The following is a 26,516-nucleotide window of genomic DNA, read 5'->3' on the forward strand; positions in this document are numbered from 1 at the left end:
AGGCTGCACCTCAATTACGGCAGAGAAAGAGAAAGAGAGAGAGGTGGTCAAAATTTTTTTTTGCTGAAAGGTCGTTTCAGTGTACAGTTTATGATCCATCAGAAGGAAGAGTGGTGTGTGTGTATGCAGTGTAGGGGGCATCAGTATGTGTTGCCAATCAGCACAAGTTGGGCTCCACAATCTTACAGTTTTCAGCTCTAGCTAACCTTTTTGCCCATATCCTTACTTTCTCTCTCTACCTACCCCAAGCTAATGCAAATGAGATCCACTTCATTGAATTGAAGTACCCTCCTCATACCTTGTAAACTTGAGAATGGGACCATATATGATATCACCGATCCTACCTATATATCTTTTGATATCCTCCTCCTTTTTTATATATAATATGTATATATATATATTTCACTCTTAAAAAGCTAATCATTTGCTTTGAATTTTCCAAGCAAGGGTGAATCTGAAACGGTATATGTTCCATCTATCAACAAACACATCTTCTCCCACTATCCAAAGCAAAAGGGCATAATATGATCATATACACACACACCCTTCCAACAAAAAGCTGACGTATTTCTCAGTTTCACAGATTGAAAAGCCTATCCCTTTAATGACCTACAATTAACCATAATATACTACTCTCCACCATCTCTTCCTTTCATGTGTACGTGACTTGTGCTAAATTAAATAGAGCTTAAAACCCTTTATCACCCTTTAGTCATACACTCATGTTGAAAATTTTGACAAATTGTTAACCATAACGATCTTTGTTATTGAAGACAGTGGGTGATATTATATCACTAATAGATTTGAACCCATGTATAAAGCAGAGGAGGTAGATGATCAGGATTATCACTGTGTAATTAAAAATATTAAAAACAGACTTACTTGTCAGTGGCAGAATGATGAAACAGACAGAATGAAAGGATGAATATATGCAGTATAAGAGGAATTAAATCCGAGCCCACAGAACGTGTCTCCTTAAGACAATTTGCCCCCTCACTGATGCCTAAGGTTGATGGACACTTGTCTCCCAGGATAGAACGGATTTCGTCTGAAGAATGGTGGCACTACCAATCAACAGCCCAAACGAACACAACAAAATGCCAGAGGAAGTCACACCGGAGGATGAACAACAGTATGCAAAACCGGAAGAAGAAAAATTCCGGCAGAGTTTAAGTGCAGGAAAAACTGGATAGATTTCTGAAGGTGTCAGTGTCTATTTATAGACACTGACCGGTCACGATGAACAGTCGCCGGCGGCGAACCGCCGTGTCTGATGGCGGCGAACGGGTGACTGTTCCGACGAACAGATACGACCGGTTCACGAAGGGAAAGAACCGGTTCGGTTCAATACTGCTCAAAAAACCGGCGGGTAGAAACGTTTTTGGTTGGAGGGAAGCAACGGTAAAATAAATTATTTTTTTATTACACACTATGAACCGATCCGAACCGGCCGGACGGCGGCGGCGGCGCGCGCGATGAACCAATGCTCACCTAGCTCTCCCCCCTACATAAAACATGTAGTGACCCAAGGGCCAATCTAAGAGAGGGAAGTGGGAGCTTATATACTCTCCCATTTCCTACTAATTGTCCAATGTGGGACTTGTTGAAACCCACACACCTCTTCATCTTCCCTTTTTCTCTTTTCTTTATTAACCCACTTCTTATTCATAACCAATGGATCATTGTACATTAATTCATTCATTAATTCCAACAATCTTGACAGAAGAAAGCAACATATCAATGCAAAAAAAAAAAAAAAAAAAATCTATGAAATGACCAACAGGTATTTGTTCATGCACATGCAATCACTATCCCTCAAAGTTTGAAGAGGCCTATATAGTTCTGGATTTTAGAGACAGAAGAAAAAAAGAAAAAAAGAAAAAGCTTTTTCTTCATCTTGACCACTTTTCCTGTTGGAAAATAGGATAAAGCTATATACATGCACATTTTTGTAATGCCCAGAATAGTTCCATAGATGCATAATGATTATAAATTGATACAAAAACTTGGAGTACAAGAGTGCACATATATTGCATACCTACAAAATAATACAAGCATGTACTGAGATACAAGCATAGAAATTTAAAGCATGGTTACATATTTTCTTAAATTATATGTAAATATAAAGTGAATCTAGCTTTATATTTATATGGAATAAATAAATTTAAATAGAATTAGAGCTACTTTATCATTTGAATTAGCTTGAGTTTCTGCTTTTGCCAAATTAAGTTAGAAATTAATTAAGAATAATTAACACTATTTCATCTGCAATGTCTTAAGCTGCTTAATATATATAAAAGAAGGGAATGTCTAATACATGAGAGAACAAATTCAACGAAGTTGGATATAAATATCTAGCTTTACCAGCTATGTGTTTTGTGTCCAGTCTCAATCCTAGCTAATATTCCAACAGAAGGAAAGAAAGGAAAGAAGGAAAAGGTTGGCTTTCCATTGAACCTTGGTGCTTATATATAGTTTTGAAAATGGAAGCCAATTGCCATATATTCATCCCCAATCTCACCTAACAAAATAATTAAGATAATTCACATATAATATATATATAAATATAAACCCATGCCAGTCCCAAAAATCCCTTTGTGATTACTGGGTGGAATCATTATCTTGCTCAACTTCAGAAGCTGGCTCATCTTCTTCTTCAAAGCCATCAATCCCATAAGCTGCATGGCCACTCCCAAAAGCTTTGATATGATCTTTAAGAGACCTCTTGTGCTTGAAATCAGATCCACAGATACAATACCAAAGCTTCCCACAATTCTTTTCATGAGTTCTCCAATCTCCCCTCACAGCAAAAGCCTTGCTACATTTTCTGCACATGAAGGGCTTAATCCCATGCTTCCTCTTGTAATGTGTTTGAAGTGTTCTAAAATCTTTGAGAGGCTTTGCTCTTGGGTGATCAATGTTGTTCCTGCACCCTGGGGCACAGCAATAGCAAGGAAGCCTCAACATGCCTGTTGGTTGGGTACCCCTAAGAGACTCAGGCCCTTTTCTGTACTGTGATCCATGCCCCCACATATGCATCTGAACAAGTTACCAAAAATATAAAATAAAATTATGAACACCGCAAAAAAAAGTTATGATAAAGCAAACCAAGCAAAATAATCAAAATCTGGACTACACATAATGAAAGTTTAAGGTGGCAAAAAAATAAAAAATAAAAAACTAGCTCCCTTATTAACATATAATCATGAAGGTGCTAAGACTTAATTTGGAGTGAAGGATTTTATTTTATTTTTGCAATTATTAAATTCACTTATCAATCATGAAATTGCATCTGATATACTCAGCAGCTGCTTCTAAAGAACAAAAGTGCTATCTTCATACACAGAAAATTTAATAAAATTTAAATGAGTTTGCTACTTTGGTTGCAATATATCTTTATCTGTAATGGAAAAAGAAGAAGGCTAATAAGGAAGGTATATTGGAGGGAGGTGAGGTAGGCTAGCTATGTCCCATGTATGGGGCTTTTTTCAGGTCTGAAAGATGTTTGGATTCAGACCGAAGGGCCACAAAGAGAAACGAGTTTGGTGCATGATTTATATCATTATCTGAGCGATCTGGAAGAAACACTGCAAAATTTTCAGTTCTATGCACCTACCAAAATATATAATAAGGAGCACAGACTTCAATGTACTAAAGGCATAAGGAACATTGTTTGAGTAGTTTAATCAACCAAAAGTAATGGCTGTAAGGTACTCATCCCAGTCTCAGTCTGAATCAGGAAACTTTTTTTTTTTTTGGGAGGTGGGTGATTTTCAACTGAAAATTTAAGATAATTTGAAGGAAAATCAAATAAAATTATGACTGGTGGAGAATGATATATATATATTCCTTGGAAAAAGGGGTAAAATAAAAACAAGGAGAAGAGGAAAGGAAAGAAAAAGAAGAGTACAAGTAGCATAGATTAATAACCAATCTTTTCCTCTTTCCATCCAAGCATCAGAGAACCGTTACCGGTTCAAATCAAGGAAGAAAGTTATAGAGACAGAAAGTGGAAGCAGAAGCAAAGAAAATTCTTTTCTTTTTTTTTAATTTTTTTTTTTTTAACCTTGAAGTTGGGTGAGAGAGAGAGAGAGAGAGAGAGATAGAAGAAAAGAAGAAGGAGGGGGTTTTTGAGCATGTGTTATATATATACAGATATATACCTGCATGTTGTTGTATCTGTTGAATGTTTTGCAACAAACAGGGCAAGAGAACTGTGTAGGACCAATGAGAATCTGAGAAGGTGTAGGGATCCAATACTGTCCCTTGTTGAGTCTGTTGTTGAGCATGAACCCAGAATCATCATCACCACCACCACCACCACCACCACCATGTTCTTTATCAGTTATATTCTCTGATGAAGATGACAACACTGATGCAATCTCAGCAGCACTAGGGCTTGGCAACCCTATGTGGAGTGCAACAGTGACATTGCCATAATCGTAATTATCTTCCTCTTTTAAGATGTTGTTAATCCTGCTGTCATCTTGAACATCCATGGCAGTGCAAGAAAGGTCCTCTTGTTCTTGCTCTTCATCTTCTTGTTGTTGTTGCTTTGCAGGGATGAGACTCAAGAGGGGGAGTTCTTCTCTGAGAGGAGGTGAAGGTGGTGAAGAAGAAGAACAAGTAGTAGTAGTAGTAGTAGTATTGTGATGGTAGTGGAAAAAGCTGGTGTTGTTGTTTTTGGTGGTGTGGTTGATGTAGTTATGGAGATAGGGATGGTGGTGGTGTTGGTGTTGTGGAGAAGGGTTTGATGATGGAAAATGGTGATGGATGATGGGATTGAAATGGAAGAAACTTGATGATGTTGTTGATGATGATGATGATGATGATGATGATGATGAGTAGAAGAAATTAGAGTAGTAAGGGTCAGCCATGGGGTGAAAAAAGAAAGAAAGAAAGAAAAAAAAGGTAAGTGTGTTTGATTAGAGAGTAGGAACAGTTTATGGCTTGGTGGGTTTGCTTTTATAGAGAGATAGAGAGAGTACAAGATGGCTGAAGGTAGTGAACGGTGGAGAAAGAAAAGAAAGAGAAGAAAGAGAGAGAGTGTGTGAAAGAGATTGCGGTATCAGACATGGGGAAAGAAGGAAGTAAAGGAAAGTGGGAGAAAAACAAATAAGAAAAATAAGACCACTTTAATTAATCTTTTATTATTAGGATTTAATTAATTAAAAGTATGTACGAATCTAATGACTTTTTTTTATTTAAAAATAAAAAATACTCAATACGTAAATTTCTGTAGAACTCCGTTTGCGGCCGTTTATGGTTAGAGAGTACACTAATCCAAATCATTTTCATTCATTTCATTACCAAAACATCGTCAATATTCCTTCCCCTAGCTAATTAATGTCACGGAGGACTTCATGTTAGTTATTCAATTAAGCTTTATACCTTAAAAAAAAAAAAGTCAACTTACTTGGTCTTTAATGTTCTTCAACATATTGTTAAATTAATAACAATATAATTTTATAATGACAAAAGTAGAGTCATGTCATCTTTGTGTTTTTTATCCCGGGTTTTGCAAATATATGTTATTAAGAGACTGGTTAAAAATTAAAAATTATTAAATAAAAAATTAATATTTAAGATTTTTCAAATTTACTCTTTTTAAGTAATTGAAATAATTTAATAAAAAATTAATATTTTTTAACCGGTGTCATGTTAACAAATCTCCTTTTACTTTTATGAATATTTATTAATTATATTTACTAATTAAGTTCTAAATATGTATGTACTAAAAAAAAAATGTGTGTGTGTGAAAGAGAAGCAAAATGACTTCTTCAAAAAAAAAAAGAAAAAAAAAAGAGAGAAGCAAAATGATAGCACTTTCGGTATCAAAGTTAAAAAAATAGTTCTTTCTAAGAGTATTATGAAAGTGGTACTTAATTAGTGGGCAGTAGAATAACTAAAAGAAAAAATATAACTGTCTTAACAAATCTGACTTTAAGTAAAACGAAAAAACAAAACGTTACCTTAAAAAATTTTCTTAAGATATGTAAAAATGATTTTGTAAACAGAATTTATTACCATGACTAATATGTTTTTACTCTATGATCTTTCCTTTAGTATACATGCATATACCTTCAAAAACTAGATGCATCAATTTTTGTATAATGTGGAATAAAGGAAGAAGAATGATTAATTACTATTTTTTTGGTTAATTATTTAATTATGGTTTATCAATTTTCCTCAAGTTTTCCCTTCAATGTGACCTTTTTGGTTTGCTTTCTTTAGGCTTGTAAAGCAAGTGCTATTATTAACCTCCATAAACACAGAAAGAAAACAGATGGCAAAAGTTTTCTTTGCTTTTCTTTTTAACCCTGTTGACAGGGAGGAGAGATTACAGAGATCCCAATCAATCTTTGAACTTCGAAGACTTATTTTCTTCATAGCAAAAATTACAAATTTTAAGTGTGAATTTCTAACAGAATTCTTTATATTTTTACGTATTTAATTTTATGGCATAAAATAATAAATAATTATTTAAATAAAATAAAGTTATTTCTATACTTTAGTCCCAAGTTATAAAAGAACAATAATAGGAGAGTTTAAAGAGAAATAATTCTCTTCATTTTTATTTTTCATCTTCATATGTGTTTTTTTTTTTTTTTTTATAACTTAGAGGTATCTTCATTCAACTTCATCCAGCCACTTTCGGCCCTAAAGGCTATCTCCTCATTGAAATATCAGGTATATTGGACTATGTCACCAGAAATATCAGGTATATTAGATTATGTCACCAGAGGAAGGATAAGACTAATCTCTCATCGAGAGAGAGCTTTTTCTCTCTAGCCTCCAAAGAATTTCAAAATTGCTTGGGTCAAGGATCGAACCCTGGACCAAGCAACCCTGGACGCTCAACTTTGCCGGTTGAGCTATACCCTTAAGGATTTCGGAAAATATTTTCGGTACTCCAGAACTGCAGAGTACTCGGTATTCCTTTTACCAAATATAGTAAAAAGTAACGCTATTACATTACCCTTGTCTTTATATTTATTTTCACTCATCCCACATTTTTTTCATTTTTGGATAAGAAGTATGTATTTCAAGACAACAGAAAATGAGCTCAAGATTTCGGACAGTAAGCATAAATTTTTTTTTTTAACTAATTAACAACGTACTGTACAAAATTTATAACTAATACATGGTGTTGTTGCTACTAAGGAATTGATGGTTCTTCATTAGTCGTCCCTTGTTTTCTACCAGTTAGTTTACTACTAATAATTCTCTAGTGGTGTTCTTGGGAGGTTAGTTTTTTCTTTCTCTCTCTACCATAGTAGAAAAAGGGCTTTAGATTAATTGAGTTGATCTCCATATATATACTTATAATAGCTTCTAATAAAGTCGTTAATTTTGAGAAGTATCCTCCTATATAACACATATTTTAGGGGAAAAAGAGTAACTTTTCTTCTACAAATTTTTAATTTGTATGATAAAGCTCTTGAAAATTTAATTTTAAAATTATGTGTGTGTATTTATATGAATAATTAATTTCTATTAAAGAATTAATTCCTAAGTGCATTTTTTTGGGTAATGTCCTAAGGGCAATTTTTAATATGCGTTGAAAGTTAAAATTCATAGTAGACTGAATATGAACTGGCTAATAAAAAACTAAAACTAGCTGTTAAATATGTTTCAAAATTTAATTGAACTGTTAATTGTTAAAACTGAAAGTTAAGGCATTTATTTGTTGAAGACCCAACTTAAAGGTCATTTTTTTCACATTATTCGTTGAACATGGCTTTTTGGGCTGAAAACGATTTATTGTGCATGTTGATTAATAAAATCTGTAGCTTGTTCTAGCAAAATTTTATTACAATGTTAAATAGGTTAAGAAAACCTGAAGTTTTGATATAAGAAATAGAAAAAGTGTATGTTTCCATGTAGCTATTATTCTAAGGGAAAAAAGTATCTAATGTTACTTTAGATAATTTTGTCTAATGTTCGCCGAAACGACGTCGTTTTGAGGTCGAAAATTCAAAAAATTAGAATGATAAAGACTATTATAACCCTGAAATAAATTAAAATTACAAATACGCCATGATTTCCGTCCCAAAACGACGTCATTTCGACGAACATTAGATAAAGTTGTCTAAAGTAACTTTAGAAAAAACGAACCCTTATTCTAATCTGTTTCCTATAATTTGTTAACTCGAGGCACAATAAAATTAATTTTTTAATAATAATATGATTAAATTTTTATATATTCAAAATTTAGAAAATTAAACACACGTGATTTTTTAATTATTATATATGCGTTATTTTTTTATAATTTTTTTAATTAAATAATTTCACATGTGATCTGGATAAAATACAATAGGCCCACAAAGTGTGAAAGCTCAGAATAGGCCCAGAAGTATACAGGCCCAAAGAAATGTGCAATGTCTCCATCGCGCATAAAAACATGAAGGAACAATGTCTTCATTGCGCCTAAACCGCCTTATATGACTTAAAAGTTAAGGAATGATTCTATAACAGACAAAGATCCACCACGCCATAAGCCAAATACACTAAAGACAGTTTCAGTTTGCCACCACTTTAAGATGGCAGCCTGACATATAGAGGTATAGCTAAAAAGGTACCAGTTGAGAACAAATAAGCCTGCAGCCCTTAAATGGTCAATCAGAGGACATACTGCCTACCAAAGGCGGCATCAGACTTACTATATAAACAAAGGGTACACACCCAGGTGTGATCATCTAATTCCACTAAGAATATAACATAAGTCTAGCTTTGATACTGACTTGAGCGTCAGAGTGTCATTGCAGGTACCCCCAGCCAGAGCCATCGCACCAAAGGAGCTTAGCATCAATTAATAAGCAGACATCAGCAAGCCCACGAAGCATAAGCCTTTACTCATCAACCGTGTGTGATCTGGCCTAGAACATATTGGTCAGCCCATATTGTATTGCACTGATCAACATGCATCTAACTATTCATATCATTAATAAATTAGAGTCATTAAGGGCATGTTTGGTGCATACTATAGGATAAGGTCTGATAGTATAAAATCTAATTAAATTTTAATATTATCCAGCGTTTGGTATGGTATTGTATAAGATAATATCCTCCAATATTTTAAAAATTAATATATTAAAAAAATTATTTTAATATATTAATATTGAAATGATATATTAGTTCTTGAGAATTGTATTTGTAAGCAATATTAATACATCAACCCCTTATCAGGCCTAATCTCATCCCCTTAGGCCTGATTAAGTTATACATCATTTTGATGTATTAAGAGGTTATGTTGTATAAGCTTATACTATACGATAGTCACACCAAACAACTGAAAATGTCATTACGTAAAGTATAAGCTTATACTATCAAGCCTTATACATTACATCAAACATGCCGTATAGATAAAAACGAGTAAGATTAGGTGTAACATGTACACAATGTAAATTGATCTTGTTTTGTTCCTTTATTAATTTTCTCTCGTAGGTTATCGGATTTCATATTCAACGAGAACATGGTTAAAGAAAAAGAGATATCAACAATCATGATTCAAGTAACAAAAAATTTGTTTGGAGGGAACTCGAATTTGAATTCAAGCCAAGTGAATGGTAAAAATATTATTAGAAGAGCCGCACCCTAATGGGAATCCAACAATGCTCGAAGCATATTAATTTGGTTTTACTAAAAAAAAAAGAGAGAGAGAAAAAAAGAGTTCGCTGGTTTCTTTTTTTGAATAGAACATAATGTTTCTTACTCATGATCTTGGCAACTCGCAATTAGGGATATAAATGGGTCAGGTTAGACCAGGCTTTGATCTTCAAGGCCTAGGCCTAAATAAAAATATATTAAGTCTATTTGGTCTGTTAGTCTATTAAAGACTTGATTTATAGGTTAAGTCCAGTCTACTGTTAAAAATAAAAAGCCTATAGGCCTTATAGGCTTACCAATTATGACATATTTATAAAAATAATATGAAACCAATAAATTAGGATGAGAATATAACTTAAAATTCTACATGCGGCTACAAGAGAAGGAATTAGGGTTGGGAGTTGGGACTTAAGATAAATAAATTATTTTATTTAAAAAAATTAATAGGCCAGTCTACAGGCTTGTAGGTCAGGGTTTTCATAATTGGCCTATGATCTATTTGTTAAATAGCATTTTCTACAAGCCTAAGCCTAATTTAGTTTCGAAAAAGGCCAGGCCATGTTAAACATAGGTCATGCTGTAGGCCAAGTCAGGTCAGCCTCGCTCATTTACACCCTTACTCGCAACCTCTTCGAGTTAAAACAGGTTATTTTTAGTTGTTAATAATTTTGTTTAAAAAAAGAAAATAAAAGCAACACAAATGAAAGAAATCATCATGAAATGTAAAATGTATTTAGAGCGGTCTACTAGCAATTCAAATTTTATTATTTTCAAAATTCAATTGTTGAGGTGTAGTTGTACACTGTATTTAATAATTCACATGTTCAAACCTTAGTAAAACTATTGTATTAAGAAAAAAGAAAGAAAGAAAAGACCGATCTTTGCAAAAATTTAGATAAAATTTGGCAATGCGATTCTATTTCCCAAATAAGGTTCGAAATCAGACATATGTATCCAATTACTACTATTTGAAATTGAAATCAAAATATAAATTCATTTACATTTGTGAAATGAAAACCAAAATTAATAGATATGTAAATGTCTGACATATTTTCATATCAAATACAAATATATATTTTTTAAAACAGTACAGGTGCATATAAACCAAAAGAATTAATTTTTGTGTATTTTAAACTACATATATATAATTTTTTAAATATTGGGAGTAATGGATATTAAATAACCTGACTGATCGGAAAATTTTGAATAGCATATATCCTAGACTAGCTAGGTGCATGTTTGGTGTATAGTTTATTTTTAAAAATAACTATTTTTTAATTCTCTGGAGGAATCGTAAAAAAAATTAAATTAACAACTACAATTATCTTGGATATGTCAACAATTTGAAACTCAATTAATTTTCACCTTAAAAGTTAAAATAAGCTTATGCTTTTTAAGTAGTTTGATTGTAATTTTTATTTTCTATGAGATAAGAGCATATGAAAAAGGAGTTTGGGCGAATTTATGCCATGGGTGAACATGGTACATATTGAAATTCCAATTTCCTCTAAGAGAGAAACAGTATATGTAATCTACTTTCTACAAAATTAACTAGTGAATAAACGCACACCTTCTCCCCAATGGAAGCAGCTGCTTCCCCATCTATAGTAGTTTGATTTATACAAATACCATTAATAATAAGGATATGATTGTTGTAACCAAAGAAAAATGACAAGATTGTTTCGCTAAGTATATAGGTCCATCCTTTTAAACACAAAATGCTTCTATTCTAGCACATTATTTCATCTTCACTCCCCTCCCCATATTTTAAAATTCTTTCATCCTTTACTTTTTGTATGTTCATATATATCACCCTTACTAATTAAATTACATCAGAAATTTATAATCTAGCAAAGGAAATGTTATATTTACAAACTCTTACAAACTACACTAAGCATGATCGGTCATACTTGGTGTAATTTGTAAAAAAAATTTATAAACGGATCATTCCCCATCAGACAAACCTTGTGGATTAGATTTCACATGGAAAAAAATAAAAAATCTTACTGACACCTGCAGCAGAAAAAGTATAAAACAAGAGAAATTACAAACTAGTCATGACATTTCTCTGCTTTATTTATAATATCCTTTGTATTTTGTCTTTCATTCTACATTTATGAATAACTAGTCATATATGAAATGAGAGTTAGCCTTAATAATGTAATCCTGGTCCCCAACACTTCCTTCTCCCACTGTTGCAATTTGTTACTGGCAACAGCTTCTCCTACTGGTTTAAGCATGTTAACTGCACCTATTGGTCCACTTCCTAAATACAGTAGTTGGAAATCCAAAAGCACTACTTAGTGATAATCTGGACCAATGCAAGAGTTTTCTTTTCACATGGGTCTCCCTTACTACAATTATGGCTTTTGTCCTTTAGAACAGAACTCCCAAGCAAATTTAGTTTGGTGATGAAAACATTCTGTACCTTGAACAGTACTCAATCAACTTCACCCAAATTAACCTTATACCTGTCTTCGAACCACAACCATTGGAATTAAAAAGGTTTACACCAACCAAACGTAGCATGTGAAATAATAGCAGACTAGCTAATACTATATACTTTTATTGTTATTGTGATTAAATGCTTGTGGTTTTGTACTTCATTGGAAGCATATAGCAGACTTGACATCAGAAGAGAAATTGAATTTTGATTTTAAAGAAAAGAATATGGTTTGGTGAATATTAATTTAGAGATTGCACGCATCCCAGCATAAGACAAGAGTATGAAGATAATATCTGTTTGTGAGAGATCACAGACACCATAGCATATATATGATACAATCTTGTGAACTTATAAGGATAAATGCAGGGACAAGAAACAACCATTCCCAATATGCGCCCAACATTTCCATTGGTGTAATGAACACTGGTCGGCTAAGTAACCTTTTAGCTCATAGAGATTGTCCCATTTAATCTCTCCCCTGCCTCATTATATTATATAATATTATATGGGTTTGAGAATGCTAGAAGACAATATGTTAAAGGAATTAAAAATAAAAAATATTAAATAAAGAATAAAATATTTAGGACTATGGATAATATGTAGAGATGGATAATCCCATGTGACATGAGGTTATCTGAGGTGATCTCAGTGATCTATGGATAAATCAATGGTGATTATTTTATCATTTATTATTCTAGTACACTCTTCTTGAGCATTGATTTCTTCTTAGAAAATTGAGATCATATCATGTGAAAGGATCACATTCACGTTCATATATACAACACAGGACATTGACCATACTGTCCCCTTTTGAATATAATATATCTGAATATCACGGAGTCGAAAAAAATTTCTAAACTGTCACGGCACCATAGTTACTGAGGTAATCAGCTACTATAGACTGGACACGCAACTCATTACATAAGGTAGCTACTTTGGTGTTCCAGTCACTACGAAAGTGACACATGTCCCGTTCATAGTAACTGATTACCTCAGCGACTATGATACTGTAACAGTTTAAAAGAAATTTTTGATTCCATAACATTCAAATATATTATATTAAAAAAAAGGACAGTATGGTCAATGTCTCTTTACAATACAACTCTTTGTACAAGTATATCTAAGTTATTTAGTCTGCATATGTTTGTTGTAAGTCCTGTGTAGGAGAGTACAAGCAGACCAACCTGCAGTGTAAGTTTAAGTCTAAATGTTGAGAGGCATTTAATGCATGCATGCTGTTCACTAGCTAGTTGACCCCTCCGATGGCAAAAGGAGCCAAAGAATGTGTTGGCCAGTGTACAGTGGTCCAAAGAATAGCATCCAAGAGGAAGCTATAGGAGAAGAAGGTCCAAACAAAAAGCAGGGTAGAATCAGTTATATGTACCATTTTACAAAGACAATCTACATCCAAGATTTAAATTACTTAAAAATTTGATGCAAAGATTGCTACCATTGGCTCTCACTTCCCACCCCACCCGCAGCTTGCGGGTGTATGTGAAAGAGAATGACCGTTTGATTGTAGCTAGGGACATGTTGTGCTGACATTATTGGTTTCTGAGTTTAATGTGTCTACCATGGATGAAAGGTTTGAACAAATGTGCCAACTCTTATTGAGTAGATTTAATATCTAAAACATACTTTAAAAAATTTGATCATATAGTAAACAAAAACATTAGAAAAAGCTTTATACTCTGTTGATGATCTCTCCATTGTTAATTTTAACTAAGTTATTAATAATTTTAGTATATTTCAAACAGTTTGAAAATAAGATATAAAGAAAAACCTTAATATATACTAAATTAATCTAGAGAAAAAGTTTTAAAATATAAGAGTAAATATACTTTTCGATCCTTAGCAAATTTTACGATACCTGTTTTAGTTCCTAGCAAATAAAAAGGTTATTCGTGGTCCCTAAGAAATTCAAAATAGACCCATTTTAGTCCTTTTAAGAGACTAATATGGATTTTTTTTTTGAATTTGTGAGGGATCACGATTTCAACTAAATGGGTATATTTTGAATTTTTTAAGGACCACAAATATCTTTTTTATTTGCTAGGAACTAAAGCAGGCATCGTGAAATTTGCTACGACTAAAAAGAGTATTTATTCAAAATATAATTTACCTTCTAAGAAATGACACTACTGTTCACATTCAGATTCAGCCTTATGCGCTGACTGATGAAAAGAAATTATGAAGGACTTTTTGAAAACCGGGTACAAAACATCATGAACACATAAAGATTATAGTTGGATATATGACTTATATTTTCAACGCCATCGTACGATACTTTTGTTCTCTGAATAAATTATTCAAAATATATATGGAAGGATATGTGCAAAACATGGTGGAACAATAAAAGATTATAGTTGAATGACCCATGTTTTTAACTACGACACTCTTCTACCAAAACAAAAAAAAAGGTACGACACTCTTACTCCATAATTAAAATATTAAATGGTATTCAACTGCTTCTTGCCTTGTTAAATGAGGAAACTCTTTCTTAATCATAATATACATATATATCGTGTAGAACAAAATTTTGTAATTACAAAAGAAACTTTTAGTTTTATAATTGTTTAGTCATTTCATTTCACTAAACCACTGTACACCATATATACACATATGAAATGTCATAGTAACATGTTAATTTAACTAGACATTGATAATATTTTAAGATTTACTTTACACATTACACAAACTCCATAGGCATGTATAAATAGAAATTGACCATAAATGAGCATGAAATCTTCTTTTTGTTCAATCAAGAACCCGCAAGCTGGAATCAAGAAAAAAAAATTAACTAACATTATGTTGGAAAAAAATTCTTAAAGTAGTTACTTAAATAATTCATTCTAAGAACATAAATCAAAATAAAGCAAAGAGTACTAAAGTTATAGCTCATTAATTATGCTGCACTGTACTGATGATTAACACCACCAGTCCACCATTGATAACTCAGAGCATGTTATTAATTTTACGTATGTAGAATACTTATTCTTAACCAAAGGAAAGTACTTGTCACCTTCTTATTCCGATTGTCTATTAATTCATTAATAGACAATCTAATAGACAATCGGAATATCGTTATGAATTGTACTATCTTCACAGAAGTAGCTCTGTAGCATAAATAGTGCCTCCTTCCAGTTATAATAATTACTCTAGAAAATCTTTGGTATATAAGATACAGGTACATCTTTATTTAATGAAAAATAAAAGGGATTTAATGAAAAAAATAAAGAAAAATAAGGATATAAATGAAAAAATAATTTCTCCATTTAAAATATATATATATACCCAAATAGGTACATCCAATATATTCAAAAAAATTCCCATGCTCTCTTCACCTTTACCTCCCCTCCTTTATACCCATCTCAAATATTATTTGAAACAAACAAATAAAACTCACTTTTATTTTTCTCGATCTCACTGAAATGAGAAGATAGCTTCACGAAGTTCAAAGCACTAGAAAGTTAAGTTGGGCACTTGAAAATTCTTTTTGAAATGTGAAAACATGTAGCAGTATTTTAAGTGAATACATCATGTAAGCACAATTTCGTACAGGAGAACATGGAGTGGGGGAAGCTCTATATGCATAGGTTTGTCATTCAAGGAAAAACAAAGCAAATATTTTTAATATTATTTTGGATATGTTTGAAATGAGTTAGACACTCTAGCGTGGTTTGAATACATGTAACAAAAGATAGAACTGAAATTTGTGCAGGTAAAAGGGGACACAATCAAACAATTTTAGCAAAAAAGGAGTATTTGTGTTGACTAGAGATCCCATGCTTATTTAATTTTTTTATATTTCCAAGACAGCTCGAGTAAGTTTGCATTGTAAAACGAGAATCGGTAATTAACTAAACATCATTTTTGTTTCCATGCCCATGTCTTCTGAAAACTTCCAAATATCTCTACCCTGCAATTGCTAATCCCGATAATCATCATGAAGAATATATAGGACTCCATACTTAAAAAAAAAAAAAAAAAAAACTTAGTTTCTTAATTTCTCCCTATTCTTCTAAGTTCCAGTGATCCCGTAGGAAATAGGTTGACTAGAGAAATATTCCTATTAGCTATTTCTAAGAAATTTAAGAATCTAACTAGCTTAAAAAAAGGTAATAGTTTTCTTATCTTGTAGAAAAATAATTATTTCATGCTATAGAAACAAAATTATAAATGAGACACATAGGTAAGAAGAGAGAAAAAAAAAAGAGATGTGACACACCTCTCTTTTGTGTGTGTAGAAAATTTATTTCTCTCATGCAAAATGAGATAAATATAACCCATTAAAAAATACAAAAAACTCTTTAACTCAATAGTTGGAGATTAATTTGTATAGATATGTTATAATTAAGTTATAATATATAATAATTTCTTAATATACAAAGAGAAAGTTCTAGTCGCTAAAATAATATGGATACTAGAATTTTCACAATCCAAAGGAACAGAACGATATGCAGTTATAAGAAGTAAAGTATCGAGTAATAAGATATTATTGCTCCTAGGATACCAAAAAAAAAAAAAAAAGATATTATTGCTCCTTAAATGATTTCATTCTGCATAAAATGCTCTATTCAGTTATAGTGATGATAGTCTCTAACCTTCTCCAAGAATTTTCGATAGTATATTCATCTGACTTTAACTGGTATTATTAATCATATTGACATTTAGCATGACATAAACTATGTGTGAGAAATATGAGGGTGTAACACATGTTGAATGAAAAAATAAACAAAGGAACAAAGGAAGCTATATAATAGTACTAATGTACAGTCTAGTGGGTCTAAATTAGGACAGTTGGTGACACTAAATCTTGGAAGAGAGATGGCATTTAAATTGAAGCATGATGATATCCAGAGTCACTGTTCGTACAAACTCGTGACATAATTTTCTCTCTCTATCTCTAGGTTTAATTGAAACCACTGTTCATGATGAGAGAAAGAGCTAAAATCTATCATGGCATGTATCCCATCCTGTTCGTGTATGTAACATCACAATTAAAGAAACCGAATACACAGTGGCCTGATTGAATTGAACATCAAGCTCTGCGCTATTCGCCTCTCAATATCATTACTTTTCCGCATTCATGCATGAAAGGAATTAACACTTAACTGAGATGTTTGGTCAAGTTGACTATGAAAGCCACATTAGTCTTTCTTAATTATAGTTTCCGTTCCACCCCATGATAAGACTTTATAAAATCAACTGACATATACATATGTTAAAAAAAATTCAAATTTCCAATCACAATGGGCTGCATATAGATTTTGTTACCGAAAAAATCTGACAAAACTGTAGTTATCGTGAAAGAGTACTGGAGGGGGGGGAGGATAAAAGAACAGCTTCGATTTTCAGTCATCATTAAACCTCCGAAAAGTCCAAAAAATGATGTCATTTTCATGCAGTAGCATTGAGCTTTCGACTGACCACAAACTACTAACCCATTCTGATATCATAATTGAGACGTTGTCGCTTTGTGTTGTGTCATCTAAATACTCTGGCAGATATAACATGCACATAAAGCCGTATAATGTATTCATTTACTTACGTTGATTTTGACATTTATAAGAATGTGTTGGACCATGGTTGGTTAGAGGGCCTTTGGTTCAATCTTATATGGGCCTAGAACCAACTTTCACTAAGCAACACTGAAGAGGCAAGAGAAGAAACTGGGCAGATGCAATTTATTATTTAGTAGCGAATCACTCGGATAATCCTCCTAAATTGCCACCATAATTTTCATTTGAGTAATTTAGTTCTCACAGTTTTGATTTCACTTAACTTGTCCCCTCAAGAAATTGAGCTATGCAATCATTATATATTATAATTTATAAAAAAATGATGATGATGGTACATCTCATCAATTTGTATTTTTTTATTCCCTAGTTATAGGGGTAAAAAATAATCAAAGCAGTTGTTCATTTCATAAAATTACATCCAATTACAAACACCTCTCTCTCTCTCTCTCTCTCTCTCTCTCTCTCTATATATATATATATATATATATATATATATATATATATATATATATTAATATACATACACACACACACACACACTCAAAGCACATATTAAAAATAACAGTTAATACTTATGTTAATTACTTTAAAAAATTATTAAATGCTTTTGAATTTACAAAATTTTAATTCGTCAACCTTAAGGCACACGTTACCAAAACTCGCATATACATCAGAAATAGTAATATACATTAAAAAACAAAAATTATAGTTTTGCTCCAAGTTCTAAAACTTTGCCAGGAATATCAGGAACCGTAGAGGTCTAGAGCTGAGGGAACGTATCGGTAACGACACATTTCCAGTTCCAGCCACAAGGCAAGGCACCTGGTTACCATGGCAAAACTAGACAAACTCTGTTCATTGGACAATAGCCACCCGTGTAGGTGATCATAAGCCAGTAGTAAGTGTCAAGTAGGGGAATATAGGAAGTGCAAAAGAAAAATAAGAGATGGGGCAGGATTTTTCTAGAACATCCTGAATTGTCGACACATAGTTATCCTAATTAATTTGAGAACAATGAATCGATGAGCATACATAATACTACATAGAAGAATTGAATACATACCATGGGGTAGATTTTGAAAGAAAAATGAGTATTACGTGGGTCACTAAACACACATAAATGCAACTTTTTGTTTACCAAAATAGGATTGTAGAAGAAGTTGCTATGTGTGTATTGAAGATTTGGGTTTGGGCAACAAATATGAAATCTTACTGTTGTTTGTCATTCATAGCCTCCACTTGTTCCCCCTTGTTCTTTGGCTTTGCTGGGCCAACCTTGGCCGGGGTTGAACGCTCTGACTGTGAGAATTGAATCAAGATGTGCATGAGGCCAGTCACAACTGCCAAACCAAAAGTTGAAAATGCAACACCCTTCCAGGACGATAGCAGTGAAGACCATCGTAGGAACTTTACAAACCCCGCAACAACCAGACAAGACCAAGATATAACTACCTGCTCCCAGCATGAAATTGATGGATCATTAGGCAACGAGGGTACAGTAAAAGGAAAACTGATAAATAAGAATGTTAAAGGGTTAGACATATTCAGAAAGTATCTCACCAGAAGAGACTTCAATGGTCGACCAGTATCCTGCAGCTCTTGACCACCAAAAGTATCCTTCTCGGCTATATGTTTGTCTAACAATGCATCCTGGCATACCCAGGGGTTAAAAGGGAAAGAAAATGAGCGATACTATTAAACAATCAAAGCACAAGAATATACAGAGAAAATATACAACGCAAATAAATATACAGCGCAAATTCAATCCGCACGCACCTTGGCCACAAATAAATCTCGGCACCATTGAGCAACAGCTTCTTCTGTTTCTGGCAATTCATTCATCAAATGCCGCTTGATATGAACTTGTACCTGTGGTGGTAAAAATCAAGTAAATTGTTAATTAAACAAGACATTTTATAAAGAAAATACGTAACACTCGGAAGGAAAATTAGGAATCCTCTTGATGAAGCCAAACAAATTAAAGCAAAGACTAAACATAATAGAGCCATCCAATCCCTTCAATATCAACAAAATAGCGACCCTCAAATATTCCACAGGCCAGACAGCATAAAAGAGCCCCGTAAAATCTTTCAGCCCCTAAGTAGATAAATAGAAAACTATGGATCTTTAAAAGCACTAGTGATCTTCAAACATATGCAGAGTGTTAAGTCATATTTCTTCTTATTTTTCCTCAAACAGTGACAGTGCTCCCCTCCAAAGTCCCTAAAAATACTGTCGCTTAACATAGAAAACAAGAACAAAAAGCCTTTTCCAAATTCTTCTTATTTTCCCTGAACCCTTGGCTTGTCTTGGCCTGCTTTTTTCATAGCTTCCATTTGCCCAAAGCAGTTAGATAAGTGCCCTAGTATTAATACCATTGCATAATCAGGTAAATTAACTTGTACAGAATAATGTGCACATATTGAGACACACACTGAACAGGGAACTCACACCTTTCATCCCATCTAATTCCTATTTCTAATCCCATAAGGGTTATTTTCTGCAGTTTCATTCTCTAACCATGAATTACTTAGTCGGAGAATAATGTAACACAATAAACTTCCGAAAGCAAAAGGATTGAGTTATTGACAGTTTCAGCAAGAAAAAGTCAATCAAATCACAAACATACAAATTGTTAACAGAAAAAATAAAATAAAAAAATTCAACACTAGGAAAACCACAACTGTTGTGTCTGATATATAAAAAAATAGGTCAAAATAACACTAACATTCAATGACACTTCTGTACATAATATGGGCAGAAAAAAAATTGAGGGGTACTTCAGATGTAGTAATTTCTAAATCTTGATTTTGATTTGCTTACCACTGAAGGTTGCCCCTTGAAGAGTCTTAGCATTGTAGGAGACGGTGAACTCTTAGGGATAGCCACTGTTACATCATAAATGGCAGGAACAAAGGAGCGCATATTACATACTGCAGAAACAAACCCCTGAAAGCAAAAAAATTGAGTAAATATCTCAGAGCAAGCCACAGAAAAGAACAATAGGACCAAATATAATGGCTAGCATGCAGCCTATTATGGTCCAATAAGTCAGATTGAATGTGTTAACCATGTAAACTTGGAAGAACAAAGAAGTAGGCCAAGGTAAGAAAGTAACATATAGAGATCAAGTCAATATAAGTTATAATTTAATAGGGGTTGCTATGCATATTAAAAATGGCAGGAGAATTTAAAATCATTTCCAAACCATACTTAGTAGTATCAAATCAATTTTTTATATAGAAAAATAAATTTTAATAGAGAAAAGTGGAAAGTACAGCGAAGGAGACGATATGATATCTTTCAATACAGAAAAAACCACATACATTGGACAAGTAAAAACATAGGAATGCAGCAAAGCTGCCCAATTGCTATGCATATTAAAAATGGCAACTCTCTTTAAACCAGAGGAAGAACACCAAAGAAAAGCTTGAAGACCATAAACACAATCCTGTCCCCTACAAGTTTAGGGGAATAAAGACACCCTTAAAGATGCAAGCATGCTGCTCCAACCAAATACACCAAAGGATTGCAGAAAATGCACATTGCCACAAAATTTTAGCATCCCCGTTTTGACCAAGGCTTTTGTAACTAACTATCAGAAACTGCTCCAATGTAGAGCCTTAAACCAATTATGATCCAATAACATTAACATGTAGTTAGGCTTATTACAATTCAAGTTTAGCATTGATCGATCCAGAAAAAACAGGAATTTATGATTTTTCACTCAAAGTAATGCAGGACACACAAACATCAAAATCTATTATCTGTGTAATTTAAATAACTTGTGTTTGACTAAATCTCTAGGTCAATTTCTTTATAGTCCTCAAAACATTTCATGAATCAATTAACTGTCCATATGAACCTAGCACATGGTATACAAAAGCCTTTTCCACAATATTACCAGTCTGAATTAACCCTTTGGCTACCCTAGCAAGCTATAGTGAATTAGTGATATCAACCTAATTACAAGCAGTGCAATAGTAACTTCATCGAGAATCCTGCTAAGATTTGCAAGTGTATAGATGCTAACATAGAATAGTTAAGCCTGACAGCTAGACCAGATTCATGCAGCATAGCTTCCAATCTGTGGAAGGATAAGCAAGTGAAGGAACAAGACAAATAAAAAAGAAAAGCAAATATTTATATTTCACCTTAGTTCTAGGAATCAAAACGTTTCTAGGAACAGGCAATCCAGCCGAGGTGGCATAATCCTGAGCAGCTGATAGTTTGGCCTGTGTAAAGCGTGTTCCTTCTACAAAGAGAGCCAACCAAAAGGGAAGAGGAAAATCACTCAGTCGCTGGAGGCCTGACTGCAGATATGATAACGAAACATTCAAATGAGATTCCCAAATGTAATCAAACAGCTCATGCACCAAGAGAGAGAAAAATTATGGTCATTTTATATAATGCTGAATAAGTAAGAAGCAATCAATATGACAAGCATGAACATGTATCTCATGTCTTATGAGCATAAAGCGTATAAACTAATTATACTTTACTAACTCATACCTTTAATGTGCTTTCATCCTTAGCCCAGCTTCTCTCCAGAAAAAGATACTCAGAAAACCACATTGACCAGCCAATGACCTGCATATGTAGAACTTAGCATATATCCCAATATTGATAGTAAATAATAGAGACATTATAAGCCGAAAACCATACTTCTAATGTTCTACTCATCATAAGTATGAGCTAAAATTATTCATAGCTGGTAAAAAACCAGGAGCTTTTGTATCCTCCAAGCAGACAAATTGCACCCAGTAGTTCATTGGACTCAAAATAATATAAAGGGAAAATCATAGCGTTGAGACAAAGTGGAACATCTAAACGAGAATTAGGTGTCATTGTTTCCAAGAATTAAGATCCTCTAAAGTACAGGGTGCAATTTCAGTGATTTCTTCCTAATAACTGGATAAAAAGAATCATTCTATCTTTTCATTTCAAAAGTAAAAGTCACGATGAAGCATATACCGGCAGAAACTTTGATGATTTCTTCATCACAGCTAGAGCACTGCCGAGGCAACCTGAACGCTGTTGAACAATGTTAAATAACCAATCAGCAGTTGAAGCACAAATCAAATAAAATAAATTCGCTAAAAATACTCCCCATTAAACCCTGACTCGCGAGGGTAGGGTGAGGAAGTAAATCAAAGAATAACATATTTTAATATACAATAGCACACACATAAGTAAGCCTTATGCCTTAACTATGTGTCCTTTACTACTAGTATGATAATATCAAACAATTCATACTTTTAATGAAATAAGCTACTTGAGCTAATAGACTGTATACACATGTGAATTCGTGTTAATTTTCTTGCATTGAAGATGTGGAAAAGGTCATACCAAACAAGACAATCACCTGAGCTAAAATCCACCCAACAAGCCAATCAATATCACTTCTGTGATTGCATATTACAAGTGCATGTTCTTTACCTGAAAAATCAAAAACAAAAGCAGATGACTTATATGCAGGTAAATGTTGTCCCCAGAAATTGCCCCTTTTGCTTTCCAGAAGACAAGCAAACATGCACAACACAAGAAGACAGAACGAAAAGGGGATAAAAGTACCTAAAGCTAAATGCATTGGTTAGCAAAAGACTTACCCATCAAATGAAAGTTTTCACGATCCATGAATACTTGGACCTGGAGCCAGAAAATTCCAAATGAAAGATTTGATTATTCCAAATGCAACAGAATAAACTATTAAATTACAGTTCATAAATTATGCCTTTCAAATAATCAGTTTTCTTTCTTTGATAACATCAGGTTTCTTGAAAGTATTAAACAACAGAAGAGAAAAGATATCAAAAGAATATGATTTCCTTGAGTTCCATGTCTCAGGGCTACAATCAACCACCCGCCTAAACAATTATAATCCTTTAAAAGGAACTGATTTCAAAAGGAGCTCCCTGAAGAATAGTCCAATTGCCTAATCTTTCCAATTGCTCTGGTGATACACAATTAGCGAAGGGCAGTATCTCCTTCAATTAAGACAAACCTAAGAAAGCAAAGCTTTCATTTGACAAAAATAAATAAAAAAGAAGCTTTATTTAAAAAGAGAGAAGAATGAGAATCTATGAGCTAAATTGAATCATGCCTTGTGACTCTGTGAGTAGTAACATCAGGTCTCTCTCTAAATCTCTACCTTGTTTGGGGTTTCTTTTCTTTTTTTAAGCTATGTTGGTTGAAAGGGAAACAAGCTTTATCAAGAAAGTTGAGAAAAGATAAGAATTAGAATAAGGATGACAACAAATCCTCATAATCCTCTCCAACCACATGAATTACAGTGCTATACGTGTAGCAAGTCGCTAAAGTATCTTCCCTCAACTTTTAAGTCCAAAACTGCTAATGATTGAATGAACTAAACATCTTATACCAACAATCCCAAGCCCATGAGCAACATAAGAAATAGCCAATAACCAAAGCTCCATAATTTCTATTTCTGGCCATTGCTGCCAGAGGAATCATGGAAATAAGCAATTGAGTTCCCTTTGCTCAATAACATTCCTTGTATAAAAGATTTTATACCTTATACCAGCTAGAGTAGCTTTAATCAGTTGGAAGTCCACATTATTCAAGTCAAAAATCAATTTTGACATTTGGTTCAGTTGTAGTACTGGAAACAATGGAAGTAGGTTTATTTCCCAGTGAACAACCTTCACTGTTTGGGCCTGATTATACAACATAAACTAAAGCTCACAAAGTATTGCTCCTTGTAAGTCACACACGCACAAGGTAGCCAAAGTGCCCATCCAATCTTACCACACCACCCTTCCAAGGAGAAGGTAGAGATTATCAGGTCCAAAGGTTACTTAATTATTACAGGTTTGTAACGAAGAAATGCATTTTAAGAATAATATACAGATCCAATTCGATATCTTTTAGAATACCACATAGAGCAAGCAAAGCGTAAAACAAAATATGCACTGGTGAACAATTAACTAAATTTGAAGACAACAAATGCCCCAGCCCACTGAAAAAATAAAATAAAATTGCATAGAGAACTTGGAAGTGGTTAAACACCTTAACCCCTGCCCACCAATCAATAAGCCACACAAGTTCCAGCCACAACAGTTCCGCAACTACACGGTTGATCCGTCTGTACAAATTCTTCGACAGTGGCCTTACAACGACATAGCATATTGCCTGAGACAAGAAATCAAGAGGTTAATCTAATTTAATTGAAGTAATTAAAGACCTGTCTAATTATTTTTATTTTTTACTGTTTGCTTCACATTTCATGAAACAAAAGAAAAAACATATAAAACTTATCTTTTTGCGCTCTCAAATTGCATTAATGATAAACAAATTAACAAAACTTTGGAAATAACTCTCCAAACTTGTTCAGTAGTACACAAGTACAAAACTCCTTCTATGTTATACGATGAGTTAATGCTATAAACGATTAAACAGTTCCCAGATACTCGAGGCAAATACGACTCAGGTCCCTTTCCTATGAACTACTAAAGCTTTTCAGATTATGCATCATCAAATGTTCCCTCCTCTGAACATTAACAAAATAAGCCAAGATATAAGGTTCAGCCCCAAATAAATGCTACTCCCAGCGTCAATAGCTAAATTACCAAAGCAGTTATCAAGTATTAAGCAATCATACCAAAATAAACAGCGCAAAGTCAAGAGAAATAGATAATAATAATAAAAAAAAAGGGAAAAGAGAAATCGAAAATAGAAATCGACTAAAAAGAGAAAGGGTAAAGTGGTTACCTGAATGAGATTAACAACGAGGCCTGAAGCGAAGAAGAGCAAGCCCAATGGGACCACCACAGCTGCTACTGCAATAGCCATACCCTTCTCACAGCACACACAGACGCAGAGAGAGAGAGAGAGAGAGAGAGAGAGAGAGAGAAAGAGAGAAGGGAACGAAAATGAACGAATGATTTGATTTAAAAAAGATGAAAATGATTTATAAATATAATGATTGAGATTTCATTTGGAAATGGAAGAGTGTTGAATCGAATTTACAGTAACAGAGAATGGGCGTTAAACGTCGTTTCCGTTTTGGATTTTCCGAGGACTCGAAATGCAAACGGAACCACACACGCTCTCTGCCGTGGCGTGTGAGTTGCAGGTTAGCCACTTACCACCAATTTTTACCAACTGCTTAATCTTCCTTCACGGCTTCACCTGCGTTCACTAATAAAATGTAAACATTCTGTTATCAAAAAAAAAATGTAAACATTCTAATTAACTATTTATTTAATGAATACATATACATTTACCAAAAAAAAAAAAAATTTGAATACATATACATACAGAGCCCATTCCATATTTAGTATTTTTTTCAAAAAAAAAAAAAAAATTTAATATAATTTTTTCCAAGTGTTTTAAACTTAAGAGCGATCATCGACTCAGTTGAGGTACTGGGTCATTGATTTAATCGAGTTCAATCGGATATAATATTTACATATTAAAAAAATATATAAATATATTACTTATAATAATATGAAGAAAGTGAACGGTAATAAATGCTATAAGTAGAAGAATAATGTTATCTCTATATGCAATAGAAAATGACAGCGTTGTATTTTTTATCTTAACGGTTTGCGTAATTTATGATTTTTTAATCAAATTCTTATAAAGGTAATGGAATGCATAAAAATAAAAGAATAATATTAACTAAATTATATAAAATTGGTGCATTCTATTATCTTTCCTGAGTCCAACCCCCTCAGGGAGATATAAGAAATTTGTGAATTAATGTTATAAGTGGATCTTGTGAATTAATGACTATAACAAGCTAGTAAAAAAGTGAAACAAAAGAAGATCACCATCTTCAAGATTTTATGTACTTTGAGTCGATACAGAGCATATTCAAATAAAAAATTACTGTACTATGGATATTTTTTTATAAATATAAAAGTATAAATGATCAAAAATTTAATATCAATTATCCAAATATTTTCATAAAATAT

At 33.1% G+C, this 26,516-nt stretch overlaps 2 protein-coding genes across 2 annotated transcripts; both read right to left on the reverse strand.

Moving 5' to 3' along the window:
• Positions 1-2,411: 2,411 nt before the first annotated feature.
• Positions 2,412-4,877, reverse strand: LOC133316033 (zinc finger protein WIP2). Its single transcript, XM_061517726.1, has 2 exons — positions 4,164-4,877; positions 2,412-3,039 (listed from the first exon to the last, which is right to left on the reverse strand). Exons 1-2 carry the CDS (start codon positions 4,875-4,877, stop codon positions 2,602-2,604), a joined length of 1,152 nt encoding a protein of 383 aa, XP_061373710.1. The 3' UTR covers positions 2,412-2,601.
• Positions 4,878-18,212: 13,335 nt separating this feature from the next.
• On the reverse strand, positions 18,213-25,704 carry LOC133316014 (1-acyl-sn-glycerol-3-phosphate acyltransferase 2). Its single transcript, XM_061517704.1, has 12 exons — positions 25,567-25,704; positions 25,309-25,392; positions 24,607-24,729; positions 23,187-23,226; positions 22,943-23,016; positions 22,552-22,611; positions 22,090-22,167; positions 21,732-21,890; positions 20,401-20,526; positions 19,354-19,446; positions 19,138-19,227; positions 18,213-19,029 (listed from the first exon to the last, which is right to left on the reverse strand). Exons 2-12 carry the CDS (start codon positions 25,387-25,389, stop codon positions 18,787-18,789), a joined length of 1,167 nt encoding a protein of 388 aa, XP_061373688.1. The 5' UTR covers positions 25,390-25,392; positions 25,567-25,704; the 3' UTR covers positions 18,213-18,786.
• Positions 25,705-26,516: the final 812 nt, after the last annotated feature.

The sequence above is a fragment of the Gastrolobium bilobum genome, unplaced genomic scaffold (genome assembly GCF_033153095.1).
Source record: "Gastrolobium bilobum isolate Gb01-03AN ecotype WA unplaced genomic scaffold, APGP_CSIRO_Gbil_v1 utg12345, whole genome shotgun sequence".
NCBI lineage: Eukaryota > Viridiplantae > Streptophyta > Magnoliopsida > Fabales > Fabaceae > Gastrolobium > Gastrolobium bilobum.